This window comes from Coenobita brevimanus, chromosome 87, assembly GCF_032717465.1.
Source record: "Coenobita brevimanus isolate Jiangsu-jjx chromosome 87, ASM3271746v2, whole genome shotgun sequence".
Classification (NCBI taxonomy): Eukaryota; Metazoa; Arthropoda; class Malacostraca; order Decapoda; family Coenobitidae; genus Coenobita; species Coenobita brevimanus.
The window spans coordinates 10,099,259-10,112,686 of NC_137040.1; the positions used below are offsets into that span (position 1 = coordinate 10,099,259).

General features: G+C 40.1%; 1 protein-coding gene across 1 annotated transcript in view; it reads right to left on the reverse strand.

Moving 5' to 3' along the window:
- LOC145410992 (lysosome membrane protein 2-like) overlaps window positions 1-13,428 on the reverse strand; it is a 183,480-nt gene that overhangs the window by 123,140 nt on the left and 46,912 nt on the right. The window contains exon 3 of the mRNA XM_080281051.1: window positions 5,655-5,812. Within this exon, the coding sequence (XP_080137177.1) occupies window positions 5,655-5,812 (158 nt within the window). The remainder of the gene's footprint in view (window positions 1-5,654; window positions 5,813-13,428) is intronic.

A 13,428-nucleotide genomic window follows, 5' to 3' on the forward strand; every position in this document is an offset into this window, starting at 1 on the left:
GCTAGGTTTGGGATGCCTTCAAGGTTTTAGCAGAAAATAGCTTGAAATACTGGAAAATTTTTCTTTACATTGAGCCCTGGTTATGGAAACCGATTTAGTGGAAAAGTTGAGATAACGGAATGGGGGTTGGCTGAATGAGTTTGTTAAATCGAGCATCTACGGTACTGTATTGTAGTGTGTGTGTGTGTGTGTGTGTGTGTGTGTGTGTGTGTGTGTGTGTGTGTGTGTGTGTGTGTGTGTGTGTGTGTGTTCTTACCTAATTGCATCTTTACAGGAATGAGTCAAGCTCGTACCGTCCCGTGTCTTAAACCATATTTATCGTACATATCCTTAAATTTGTGAACTGTTTTGGCACACACTATTTCATTCGGTAGTGCATTCCATTGATCAATTGCTCTGTTTAGGAAACTGAATTTCCTTACGTCTTTATCACCTCTCTTCTTATGCAGTTTTTTGCAGTGTCCTCTTGCTGATGCTTCTCCATATGATAAGTAATCATTTATGTCTATTTTCTCCTTCCCTGATATACACTTATATAGCATTATCATGTCACCTCTTTTCCTTCTCTCCTGTAGTGTTGGTATATTCAGTTTATTTAGTCTTTCTTCGTAGCTTAGGTCCCTTAAGCTTGGTATCCATCTTGTAGCGGCCCTTTGAACTTTTTCAATCTTGTCTATGTGCTTTTTGAGATGAGGACTCCAGACTACTGATGCATATTCCAGGGTTGGTCTAATGAATGATGTTATTATCCTTCTTAGCATGTCTTCATTTATGTATGTGAATGCTATTCTCATATTTGCAAGCAGTGTATACATGTTCCGTACCTTCTCGCTGATGTGGTCAGCCCGAGATAGTCTGTTATTGATAATCACACCTAGGTCTTTCTCTCTTTCTGATGCGTATAGGGTTTTATTTCCTAACTTATAATCCCAATCAGGTCTTTTTCCACTTTTACCAAACTTGATTACATGACACTTGTCCACATTGAATTCCATTTGCCATGTACTACTCCATTCATGAAGTTTATTTAATTCTTCTTGTAGCTCCCTACAAGAGTCTGTGCTAGTAATTCTCCTTTGTATTTTTACATCATCTGCAAGCATATTCAGATAGCTCTCATTTCCAGTGTTACTGTTTATATCATTTATATACACTAAAAACATGATTAGTGCCAGCACTGAACCCTGTGGTACTCCACTAGTCACTTCTTTCCATGATGAGTAGTTTCCTCTTTGTACTGTTCTCATTTCTCTTTTTATGAGAAAGTCTTGCATCCAACAAAACAGTTTGCCTCGAATTCCTCCTTGATGGTACAGTTTCCATAAAAGTCTTTGGTGTGGTACTGTGTCAAAAGCTTTCTTGAAATCTAAATAGATACTGTCCACCCATCCTTCCCTTTCCTGTATTGTGTTTGTTACTCTGTCATAGTAGCTCAACAGATTAGTAACACATGATTTTCCTTTTCTGAAACCAAACTGTCTTTCTGTTATCATACTGTGTTCTTCTAGATGATTTACCCAAGCTTTTCTTATTAGCTTTTCTAATACCTTGCTTACAACACTGGTCAGTGATACTGGTCGGTAGTTGAGTGGATTTTGTCTATTTCCTTTCTTGAATAAGGGGACAATATTTGCTTTTTTCCAAATATCAGGTAATTTACCTTGGCTCAAGGATTTCTTGAAAATTAAAAATAATGGTTTACTTAACTCCTTTGCACATTCTCGTAGTACCCAACATGAAATTTCATCAGGACCACTTGCTTTTCCTCTGTCTAATCTACTTAACTCCTCCTGTATTACTTTTTCTGCTATTTGTATATCTGGTAGTATGTGTGGACATGCATGTTCCACATAGTCCCTCTCAAAATTTTTTTCTTCTGTAAAAACTAATTGGAAATTCTTATTTAGTGCTTCACAAATATCTTTCTCGTCTATAAGTGATTCCCTCGTCCGTAATTGATTGTATTATATCTTTTACTTTGGTTTTGCTTCTGATATAGCTGTAAAACAGCTTTGGTTGATCACTACTTTTATTTATTATATCCTCCTCAAACTGTTTTTGGGCTTCCCTCCTTATTCTTGTATAATCGTTTCTTGCATGTTTGTAATTATTATACGCCCTTTCACTATTATGTCTTCTGTATCTATTCCACAACAAATCTCTTCTTTCTTTTGATTTTTTACATTCTGTATTGAACCATTTCTGTATTTTCTTACCTGCTTCTTTGTGCTGTGGGATGTACTTCTGGACTCCTATTTCATAAAAATCACAGAATTTTTTATATACATCATTTAAATCTTGTCCTCCAAGCTCATTTTCCCAATCAACTTCTAAGAAATACTTCTTTACGTCTTGATAATTTCCCTTTTAATAGTTTAGGCTCTTTTTGTAACTGTCATTGCTGTTTACTATGTCATATGGTATCCTGAAGTTATAATTTAGTACTGCATGATCACTTTTGCCGAGTGGAGGGTGATATATTAAACTGTCAATATCATTTTCTTGCCTAGTAAATATTAGATCTAGCACTGAAGGTACATCAAGTCCTCTTTTTCTGATGGTTTCCCTCACATGTTGCGTTAGGAAGAACTCTTGTACGAGATCCAGGAGCTTTTGGTCCCAACAGCTTTCTTGGCTAATTATATCTAGAGTATTCCAATTTATATTTGTATTGAAATCCCCAGTTAGTATAATTCTTTCTGATTTCTCTTCCATTTTATGTAGTAATGATCTTAAACTCTGAATTGTACTCTCTGCCAGGTCCTCATATTCATCTCTTTCCCATGTGTTTGATCTGGGTGGCATGTACAAATTGGCTACAATTACTTTACCTTCAGATATGTTGATCTCTACTGCAATCAGTTCTACTTGTGATGGTATATCTAGTTTTATTTCATTGACTTTTAGATTTTTCTTAGTTAATATTATAATTCCTCCTCCTTTTTTAAAATTTCTGTCTCTTCTCCATATATTGTATTCCTCTAAGTTTAGTATGTCACTGGATATCCTTGGTGTTAATTTTGTTTCAGTTAGGCATATTATTTGTGGTTCATTTTCTCTGACATAATCATTCATCTCTAGTAATTTAGATACCATTCCATCCACATTTGAGTACATCAACTTTATCATCTTGTTTATATACTTGTCATGACATGGTTCTACTACCTTCCTCCTTTTTATTCCATCCTGTTTGTGTACCATGTTCGTACCTGCAATCCTGTTACTTTGTAAAAAAATTTCTTCTTCTCCTCTTCTGATCTTCCCTCATTTTTTGTTTTTGCTTCCTCCCTTTTCTCTTTCAGTAATTCCAGTTCCTCTTGTGTTAGGCATCTTTTTATCCATACATTTTTGAACTCCTCTTTTTCCATAAGATTCTTCGCATTTTTTAGTATCTCTTCCACAGTGTTTACACTCTGGAAAGTCACCTTTAGAGGTCTTGTCTTGCTTTTCTCATATTTCCCTAACCTTTTGTGTTCCTCTATGTTTTTACTACAGATTTCCTCTGATACTTCTTTCAATAAGCTCATTACATTTGCCATCTCCTTTTTGTCTCTTGTGATCTTGTTTTTTACTTCATCCTCTTCTATACCAGTGATTACTATAGATTTGTTTATATCTACTGAATCTCTGACTAACTTTGGATTGTTTTAGATTATTCTTTTCAACTCCTTTTTAATGCTTTTTTCCTCCACCCTTGTTTCTAAGTCTTTCTTTACTTTCACCATTTCAGCATACGTGGTTTCCACATCATTTTTGTAGCTTTGCACAGCTTCATTCACCTGTGTTATCTTCTCAATATCAGTCCTATGGTCTATAAAACTGCTTACTTGCCTAATTGTCTCTGTGTCATTTTTGAACTCTTCCATAACACTCTCGTGATTGACTATTGTACTTGCCATTTCACTCATTTTCTTCCTAAGTGTACTCAATTCCACTGTTAGTTCACTGATGGTTGTGTCTTTCTTATTGGCCTCCCTTCCTAGTTTTTCTATTTCTTCCTTTTGCAAGTGCATCTGCTTCTTTATTTCATCAATTTCATTTTTGAAAGCCATTTCTAGTTTGTTTACACGTTCAACCAGTCTACTGTGAGTCTCCACTTCAACCAGTTCTTCACAGAAATCATCATTTTGCTTTTTACCTTTATCCCTTTTCTTTTCCAAATTTGCTTTACTAAAGTATGTATCCATTTTGCAATACTAAAAGTGCAGAGCATGTACTTACAATCCCCGTGTTGTTGTAGTCTAAACAAACCTCAGATGACTCAGCGTATTCTTTCGTCTTGGTTCACTTTTCTGTTTGAACAAGTCTTGTTTAAACTTATTATTTTTTCCTTTTAATAATGAAAATTCATTAAGTCTAACCTGGTACAGAGCTTGACTCATACAAAGATACTAATTTAGGTAATGCCACTGGCCGTGTTGGTTCAGTACGGAGCGCCGATGTCGCACGTCCGCCTCAATTGAATCCCTGTGTGTGTGTGTGTGTGTGTGTGTGTGTGTGTGTGAAGTTTAATTCCTTAATCCTTTTAATCCAGTGTCATACTTTCTAGTTTATACTTGCTACCTCGAACAATTTTATTCAGCTTTGGAGAGATTGTTTCAACTTGTGGGGTTAGATAGAGCCTTCAATACTCACTTCATTGCTCTAAATCATTTGATGAGGAATAATGTTGTTGGGAAGACACAGGAATAAATTTTAAAATACTGTATAACATCAGATTAACCCGAGACGTCCCGTTGACGTATGGGTACGTTGCAACATTTTGCATTTGCCAGTCCCGTCAACGTACTGGTATGTCATGCAATTGCAAGGTCCCTAATTTGCACAATTTTCAAATTTCGCGCGTGATTTTTCATACGTATACATGGAACACCTTCCTCTAGTCCTCTACAAGATGCCAAGCAGGGACAATGCCTTACACCGCATAACCTCCCCCCCCCCCACTGTCTTGGCAATTCACCTGTTACCAGTGACCTGGCCAATAAAGACATTCAAGGCCAGAGTGATTCCCCAATCGATGACAGTGTGGAGGACAAAGTTTACATAGCATTAGAGGAAGAAACAGTCAGAAATGATGATCAGGTAATGTGGCAAAAGAAGATCAGGAATGGTGATGAGTTAGTGAGTGAAACAATGCTTCTAATGCCTATATTACTGTTTGAAAACCAATATACAGTACTCTCGTACTACATATAAATTCGTACCAAATAAATAAATAAATACCGTTTATGAGTGGTGTGGAATAGTTATCTTCCCATAGAACTCGTTTTCTTTGCAGCCAGCCTGATAGAAAACCCTGTAAGGTAAGGAGGTACTCCTACCTGTATCGAGTATTTTAAACCTCAGGTTAGCGATTTCTCTATGAATTTGCGATGTTTTTCACCAAAAGCGGATGTTTTAGCCAAAAAAAAAAAAAAAATCCAAAAATGCTCGGGACTGGGGGGTGCCAGAGGTGCGAAAGTGCTCGGGACGTGACAGGTTAAAGAGGTTAACCCCTTAATCAAGGCCATGCATATTATGCTTAAAATTGTTTCATTCACAGTACAGTATACCGGTAAGTCTGCTTGCAAACATCCAAAATTTTAAACAAGGACTGAATGTACTTAGGCTGACTAGATCAACATGAATAAACCCCTCCTAATAATATTCATCACCTGTAACAATAAGGCCCCACTTCCTGCAGCACTGGCTTAGCCCCCTCCAGGAACTCTGCCTGGTTGGTGACATTGAAGAAGTAGATGTAGAGATGTGGTACCACAGGTGGCTGCCTCCAGTTTTGGTAGATTTCTGTTCCTTTGCGTAGTACAAGCTCCTGCAATATAAGAGGGGTACTCTGTTACTTTCAATGACATATACAACAGGATGGAGTCGCCTTGGCCCATACAAGGTGATGTAGCACAAAAATATGCTAAAACTGCTATATATATGCAACAATACAAATAATAAATTCAATGATGCAAGGCCAATATCCTTGGCAGTGCTCTGGGGGCGCCAATCACCTCACCACACAGCGTGTCTACTTCCCTTATGTCCCATTGGGGGATAAGGTTTGTATTTCCCCTCCCTGTTGATGTAACAGTTTGTCATAATATAGTACAGTACTTTTCTTTACACACACGTTTCACATACACCTACTGCAGAGTAATATCTGATTTACACAAAAATGTTGCTACTGCTGTGGGCTCAAGCCCACGAGCTGCTCCTCTTCTACAGTCAGTCTCCCTTTTGTGGGATGGGGGGGGGGGCCATAATCAGTCAGTGGAGCCGCCTGGTTACATCTATGACATCGTTTGAAAGCCTTCCTCTCCTGGATTACATGATAATTTAACTGGTGGAAAATAGCATGAATAAAGAACTTGTTATAGCATCTTGTTCTCAAATAATGTTTTCTTAAAGTGATAACCATTTTCCTTACAGCGATGATACAATATTTACACAGAGTTTAAATGATCGTGTGAAGACATCTCTTATTATTACTTTTACATATTCCAAAATTGTCTTTTTTTTATCATCATCATCCAATCCTGTGTTGCCATATGAGAAGCGTATGAGCCCGGGGCTAGGAAAGTTGGCCCTGACATTTAAGATGAGAGTAACTAGCCTCACTCAACCCCGAGTGGCATTACATGAGCAATAAACCCCAACCACCCATTGGATATAAACCTGCACTAGCCCAATCCGATTGGACTGCCTTCATTACCCACTAAGCCATCATGAACATAATTTTATTTCACAAACACAGAATAAGTTTTGACCGACCAATCAGGTGGAGCCAGGATTCATGGAGCTTGAATGGTGAGTAAATGTAAATGTGGCCCATTCAACTGGGAAAACTTTGGTTAGTATCTCATTCTATCAGTTCTTCTGGCTCTCCGGACTAACTCACCCAACCCTAGGGGAAAAAAAAGAAAGATGTCTGGATAATGACAAAGATGATGATCTTATTTCTTTTAATGAATTGGGTGAGTATGGTATGAGCAAGAAACAGAAAAACACAATCATAACTACACACTACTGGAAAAAGTCTTTTCACACAATAAGCATTACTTGATTATGTTTCTCCACCGCTACAGAAAGGAACCATTTATCATATGCTTAGAACGATAACCTTCCTCACAGACACCATTGCACTTCATACATCAATCTTTATTTATTTTCTTTATGTAAGGAAGAAGGAACCAAAGGCCAGGAGTCAACAAACCATTCCTTTCAAGAAAAAATAAAAAAATACAAAAGACCAGAAGCCGACAAACCATTCCTTTCAAGAAAAAAACAAAAACAATACAAAAGAGAGCCAAATTCTAAATCCATTCATTTCGAGATGCCTGGACGCACTGTATTTGAAAGACTGGAGATCATAAGAAGTAGGAAATACAGGCAGAGAGAGACAGTTCCAGAGTTGACCTGCTGCATAAATGAAGGATTGGGAGTAATGGTTAACTTTTGCATTAGAGAGCTGAACAGAAAAGGGATGAGAGTTTGTTGCTAGATAGGTGCTATGCACCCATCATAGAGGAGGAGGGATGCAAGCAGACTGTTCAGAGGGGAGTAATGGTTAACTTTTGCATTAGAGAGCTGAACAGAAAAGGGATGAGAGTTTGTTGCTAGATAGGTGCTATGCACCCATCATAGAGGAGGAGGGATGCAAGCAGACTGTTCAGAGGAGCAGTGACTATTGATGTAGTGATAGAAAAGAGATAAATACGCAATAGTGCAGCAAAGAGACAGAGGCTGAAGGAAGCCACTAAAAGGAGGATAGCTAATGAGACGAAAAGCCTTTGACTCCACCCTTTAAAGAAAAGCTGTATGTGGGGAGCCTTCCCACACATGAAAGTTGTACTCTACACAGGGGCAAATAAAGCCCGTGTATAAAGTCAACGACTATGCAGGGGTAAAGATGGTATGGAGTCGACTTACCACACCTAATCTCTTGGAGGCAGCTATTACAAGAGATGTAATATTGATCACTCCAAGATAAGACCCGAGAGAATGAAACCCCATATATGTTTAAGGACGATGCAGGACTGAGCTGGATATTAAACATCAGTGGGTACTCCTGTGGAAGATTCTCTCGAGTTCATAGGTGTAAGAACTCAGTCTTTGATGCATTAAAAACAACAAGATTACTTTTACCCCAGCAAGAGATACGAGCCAGGTCAGACATTAGGTGTGCCATAGCCTCGTCCCATCTTTGTTGAAGCAACTGCTGAGATGGACATTGCGGGAACTGAATGGAAAGGTGAAGGGTAGAATCATCAGCGTATGAGTGGACAGGGTTAGATGTACTGCTTAGAAGGTCATGATGAATAACAGGAAGAGAGTTGGTGACAGGACAGAGTTCTGAGGAACGCCACTATGGAGAGACCTAGGAGAAGAACAGTGGCCGTTTACAACAGCAGCTACAGAACAACCAGAAAGGAAGCTAGAGATGAAGGCACAGATGGAAGGATAGAAACCGCAGAAAGGCAGCTTGGAAATTACAGATTTATGCCAGACTCAATCGAAAGCCTTGAGATGTCATGTGCAATGGCAAAGCTTTCGCCAAATTCCCGAAAGGAGAGTGACCAGGAGTCTGAAAGGTAGGTGAGAAGATCGTCAGTGAAGCGACCCTGATGGAACCCATACTGATGATCAGAATCAGGTTGTGATAGGAAAGACACTTTAAAATTTTTCTCTTCTGAACAGACTCGAAAACTTTTGAGACACTGGATGTTAAAGCAATTCAGCGATAGTAAGAGGGTTGGGAATGGTCACCCTTCTTTGGGCCTGGCTGAATGATAGCAAACTTCCAGCAAGAAGGATAGGTACAAGTTGTCAGACAAAGATGAAAGAGTTTACCTAGGCAGGGTGTAAGCACAGAAGCACAGTTCTTGAGGACAAAAGGAGGGACACAATCAGGCCCATATGCCTTGTTTGTATTGACAGCAGTAATGGCAGAATATACATCAGTTGAAGAAATTTTAATGTAAGCCATGAGGCAGTCAGAGGGGGAAAGTGATGGAGGAACAGCACCGGAATTTATCTAAGGTGGAATTGGAGGAGAAAGTCTGAAAAATATCTGCTTTATCAGCAGAAGAAATAGCTACAGAGAAATCAGAGTAGAAAAGAGGAGGAAAGGATGATTAGATGAAGTTGTTAGAAAGGTTTTTGGCAAGGTGCCAGAAGGAACCATGACAGGGGTTCAGTTGAAATAGGAACTGAATACATTGAGAGCAAGAAGCACGAAAAGAGACTAGAGAAGAGGAAAAAGAGGAAGTAAGTGGTGGTCTTGGAAGAAAAATGAATGTGAACTCCTCTGAAAATAGGAAGTTATTCTGGAAAGAGGTGCAGAAATGCAGAAGTGAGAGCAGAAAGAAATGTGATGGTGTGAAGGATGTAGGTGGTAGATTATTAACCCACGAAATGAAGTAAGGACCAGATGGAGAGAATATTTTGAAAACTTGATGATTGGGAATAGAGAGAGCAGAGCGGCTATAAACATGATTGGTTTTGTGGGTGTACTGAGAAGGAATGCATTGCCAGGATTCGTTACACTCGCGCAGGTGAAGAGTGCTGTGAAGTGGCTGAAAAATGGGAATGCAGCTGCAACTGATAAGGTGTATTCAGAGATGCGTAAGTGTAGTGGAAAGAGTGGAATGAAGTGCTTGTTGGAGATATGTAAGAAGGAATGGATGAGTGAAACTGTGCCTGCGGAGTGGAAAAAGGCTGTGATTGTAACCCTGTACAAAAACAAAGGTGAGCGAAGTGAGTTCCAGAATTATCGTGGCATGTTTACTCAATGTAGTAGGGAAGGTATATGGGAGAAATATTATAGAGACTGTAAGAGAGATATCAGAAGTCCTAGTGAGTGATGAACAGGGTGGCTTTAGGAGTGGCAAGGAATCCGTGGATCAAATATTTGCAGTGAGACTGACAGCAGAGAAGGCTTGTGAGAAGGACCATAAGGTGTTTAAGGCTTTCATGGATCTGGAAAAAGCATATGACAAAGTGGACAGAGAGGGATTGTGGAAAGTTCTGCGCATGTACAGTGCAGATGGTATGCTGCTAGGTGCCATCAAAAGTTTTTATGATGGTAGTGCAGCATGTGTAAGGGTTAATGAGCATCTAAGTGAATGGTTCACAATTGGTGTAGGCATGCGACAAGGTTGTGTGATGTCCCCATGGTTGTTCAATATACTGTATATATACCCCGTATATATATATATATATATATATATATATATATATATATATATGTATGGGGTCAAGGATTGTGTGAGTAAAGTTGAAAGTTGGAATACAAATGTGGGCGATTGTGTGTGTGTATGCACCAACGCAAGATTGTACTAGAAGAGTGAGAGAAGAGTTCTGGACAAATGTAGAAGTGTGCATGGAAAAGTTTGGAAGGAATGAGAGAGTGTTTTTGATCGGTGATATGAATGGTAAAGTTGGAAATGTGAAGGTGGATGGAATAGTTGGTGAGTGGGGTGTGCCTGCTGAGATAGATGAGAATGGGAGTGCGTTAGTGGACATTTGTGCTGGGAGGGGGTTGGTGATAGCCAATACCCTCTTCAGGCATATAATGATCCACAGATATACATGGCGAGTGATGAGAAAGGTGGGTGGTGAACTGAATGAAAGGAAGGCAATGATTGATTATGTGTGTGTGGATGAAAGGATGCGAAGATGTGTAATGGATGCAAGAGCTTATAGAGGTTGGGGGGAGTGGACTTTCTGACCACTACTTGGTGGTGGCCTGAATTAGGATTCAAGTAAGATGGAGGAATAGAAGAAGGGAAAGATGAGAGGAAGGAGTAGTTGCAAGGAGAGTGGAAAGGTTACAAGAGGATGAGAAAAAGGCAGAGTATAAGAGAGAAGTGGAGGAACGACTGGGCAAATATGAATTGGAGCAGATGGGAGGCATGGAAGGTGTGTGTAGGATATTTACAAAAGAAATATGTGCAGCATGTGATGTGGTGTGTGGAAGGAAGAGAAGACGGAGGGGGGTGCAAGGAACAGCGTGGTGGACTGAAGAGGTGAGACAGGCTGTGGCACAAAAGAAGAAAGCATACAATGAATGGATGAGAAACAGGGGCGTGGAAGAAGTGGAGAGGTGGAAGAGAGAGTTATATGTAGAAAGAAAGAAAGAAAGAGGTGAAAAGATTAGTAAGAGAGAGGAAGAAGAGAGTGGATGAGGAATTTGGAAGGAATTTGAGTGTAAAGTGGAGGGACTGTAAGAAAATGTTCTGGAAAGAGGTGAAAAGAGTAAGACAGGGTGGAAGTGAAATTAGCAGGGGAGTGAAAGATAAAAATGGTAGATTACTAGTGGAGAAGGGAGAAAAAGTGAGCAGATGGAGAGAACACTTTAAGGAATTGTTGAACATAAAGGATGGAAGTAATGCGAGTATAAGTGGCAGGGGAATGGCTGGGAGAAGGAGGGAGGTGAGAAGACAGGAAGAAATCAGTAGGATAGAAGTTGTGGATGCAATGAAGAAAGTTAAATCGGGGAAAGCCCCAGGAATTGATGGAGTGTGTGGTGAAATGCTGAAGCATGGGGGAGAGATAGTAGTAGAATGGATGTGGAAGATGTGCAGATTGGCCTGGGAGGAAGGTAGAGTCCCGGAGGATTGGAAGTCAGGTATAATTATTCCCTTGTACAAAGGAAAAGGGGAAAAAGAAGTGTGTGGTAATCATAGGGGCATTTGTCTTCTTAGTATAATAGGAAAAGTGTATGGTAGGATACTTATTGACAGAGTTACAGAAAGAACAGAGAAATTAATTGGAGAAGAACAGGGAGGCTTTAGGAAGGGAAGAGGTTGTGTAGATCAGATATTCATTCTTAGATCTTTAGTGGAAAAGTTTCTAGAGAAGGGAAAGAAGTTGTATGCGGCTTTCATGGATGTGGAGAAAGCATATGACAGAGTGGATAGACAAGGATTGTGGAAAGTGTTAAGAATATATGGAGTAGATGGGAAGTTGCTGAATGCTGTGAAGAGTATGTACGATGGTGCGAAGGCTGCAGTGCTTGTGGATGGTGAACTAAGTGAATTTTTCTCTTTGAAAGTTGGGTTGAAACAGGGATGTGTCGTGTCTCCATGGTTGTTCAATCTGTACATGGATGGGGTAATAAAAGAGGTACAAGGTAGGGTAGTGGATGTTGGAGTGGCCCTGGTGAGAGAGGATAGTGTTTGGAAACTCCCTGTACTGTTGTTTGCAGATGATACTGTGTTGTTGAGTGAAGACGAAGGGGAGCTGCAAGGCTTGGTGGATGAGTTTGGGAGAGTGTGTAAGAAATGGAATCTAAAGGTAAATGTAGGGAAGAGTAAAGTGATGGTCTTTGACAGAGGTGAAGTCAGTGAATGTACAGCGAGGTTGGATGGTGAGGAATTGGAAAATGTGAGTACATTTAAGTACTTGGGTGGTGTGATGAGTAAGGATGGAGGTTTGGAGGGTGAAGTGTTTGAAAGGGTACAGCAGGGAAGAAAGGTTGCTGGTTCTTTGAAAGCAGTGATAAGAAACAGGGAAGTGAGCATGGAAGTGAAGAAGTTACTACATGAGAGTATTGTGATACCAACTCTAACGTATGGAAGTGAAGCTTGGACGTTGTTGGAAGGACACAAGTCAAGAGTGAGAGCAGTGGAAATGAGTTATTTAAGAGGAGCCTGTGGAGTCACATGGAGAGACAGGCTGATGAACGAGGATATAAAGGAGCGTTGTGGTGTGGATGTGGATGTGATAGGAAGCGTTATGAGGAACACACTGAGGTAGTTTGGCCATGTGGAGAGGATGGAGGGTGAAAGACTGACGAAGAGAGTGTATGTGAGTGAGGTGGAGGGGGGAAGAGGGAAGGGGAGGCCGAGGATGAGATGGAGGGATGGGATGGAGAGGTATATGAGAGAGGGGGGTGAGTTGGGAGCTGGGCAGTGAAATGGCGGGGGACAGGGCGACTTGGAGGTGATTTGTTTGTGGCCACCCCAAACTGGATTGAGGCGTCTGGCAATAGATAGATAGATAGATGTATGGGGCGATGAGAAAAGTAAAAACACAAGTAATGGAGAGAGGGCTGGCACTGGTAATGAATGGTGATGGATGGAATATCTCAAATTAGTTGTATGCTGATGATGCAGTATTGCTTGCAAGTACAGGAAAAGAACTTGGTAGGAGTTCTGCTGATGTCTGTAAGAGTCATGCCTTGAGGGTAAATGTAGAAAAGAGTAAAGTGATGGTTACTGAGGGAGAAGGTGACTCCCAGAGCAATGCTACACTGAATCGAGAGATACTGGAATTGGTGAGAGAGTTCAAATACATGGGTACAGTGACAGAAAAGAGAGGAAAATGTGCAAAAGAAATTGAAAGTAGAGTGACACATGGAAGAAAAGTAGCTGGTGCAATGAAGGCCTTGATAAGAAACAGAGGCTTGAGTGTTGCAGCTGCATGAGGCTTTCATGA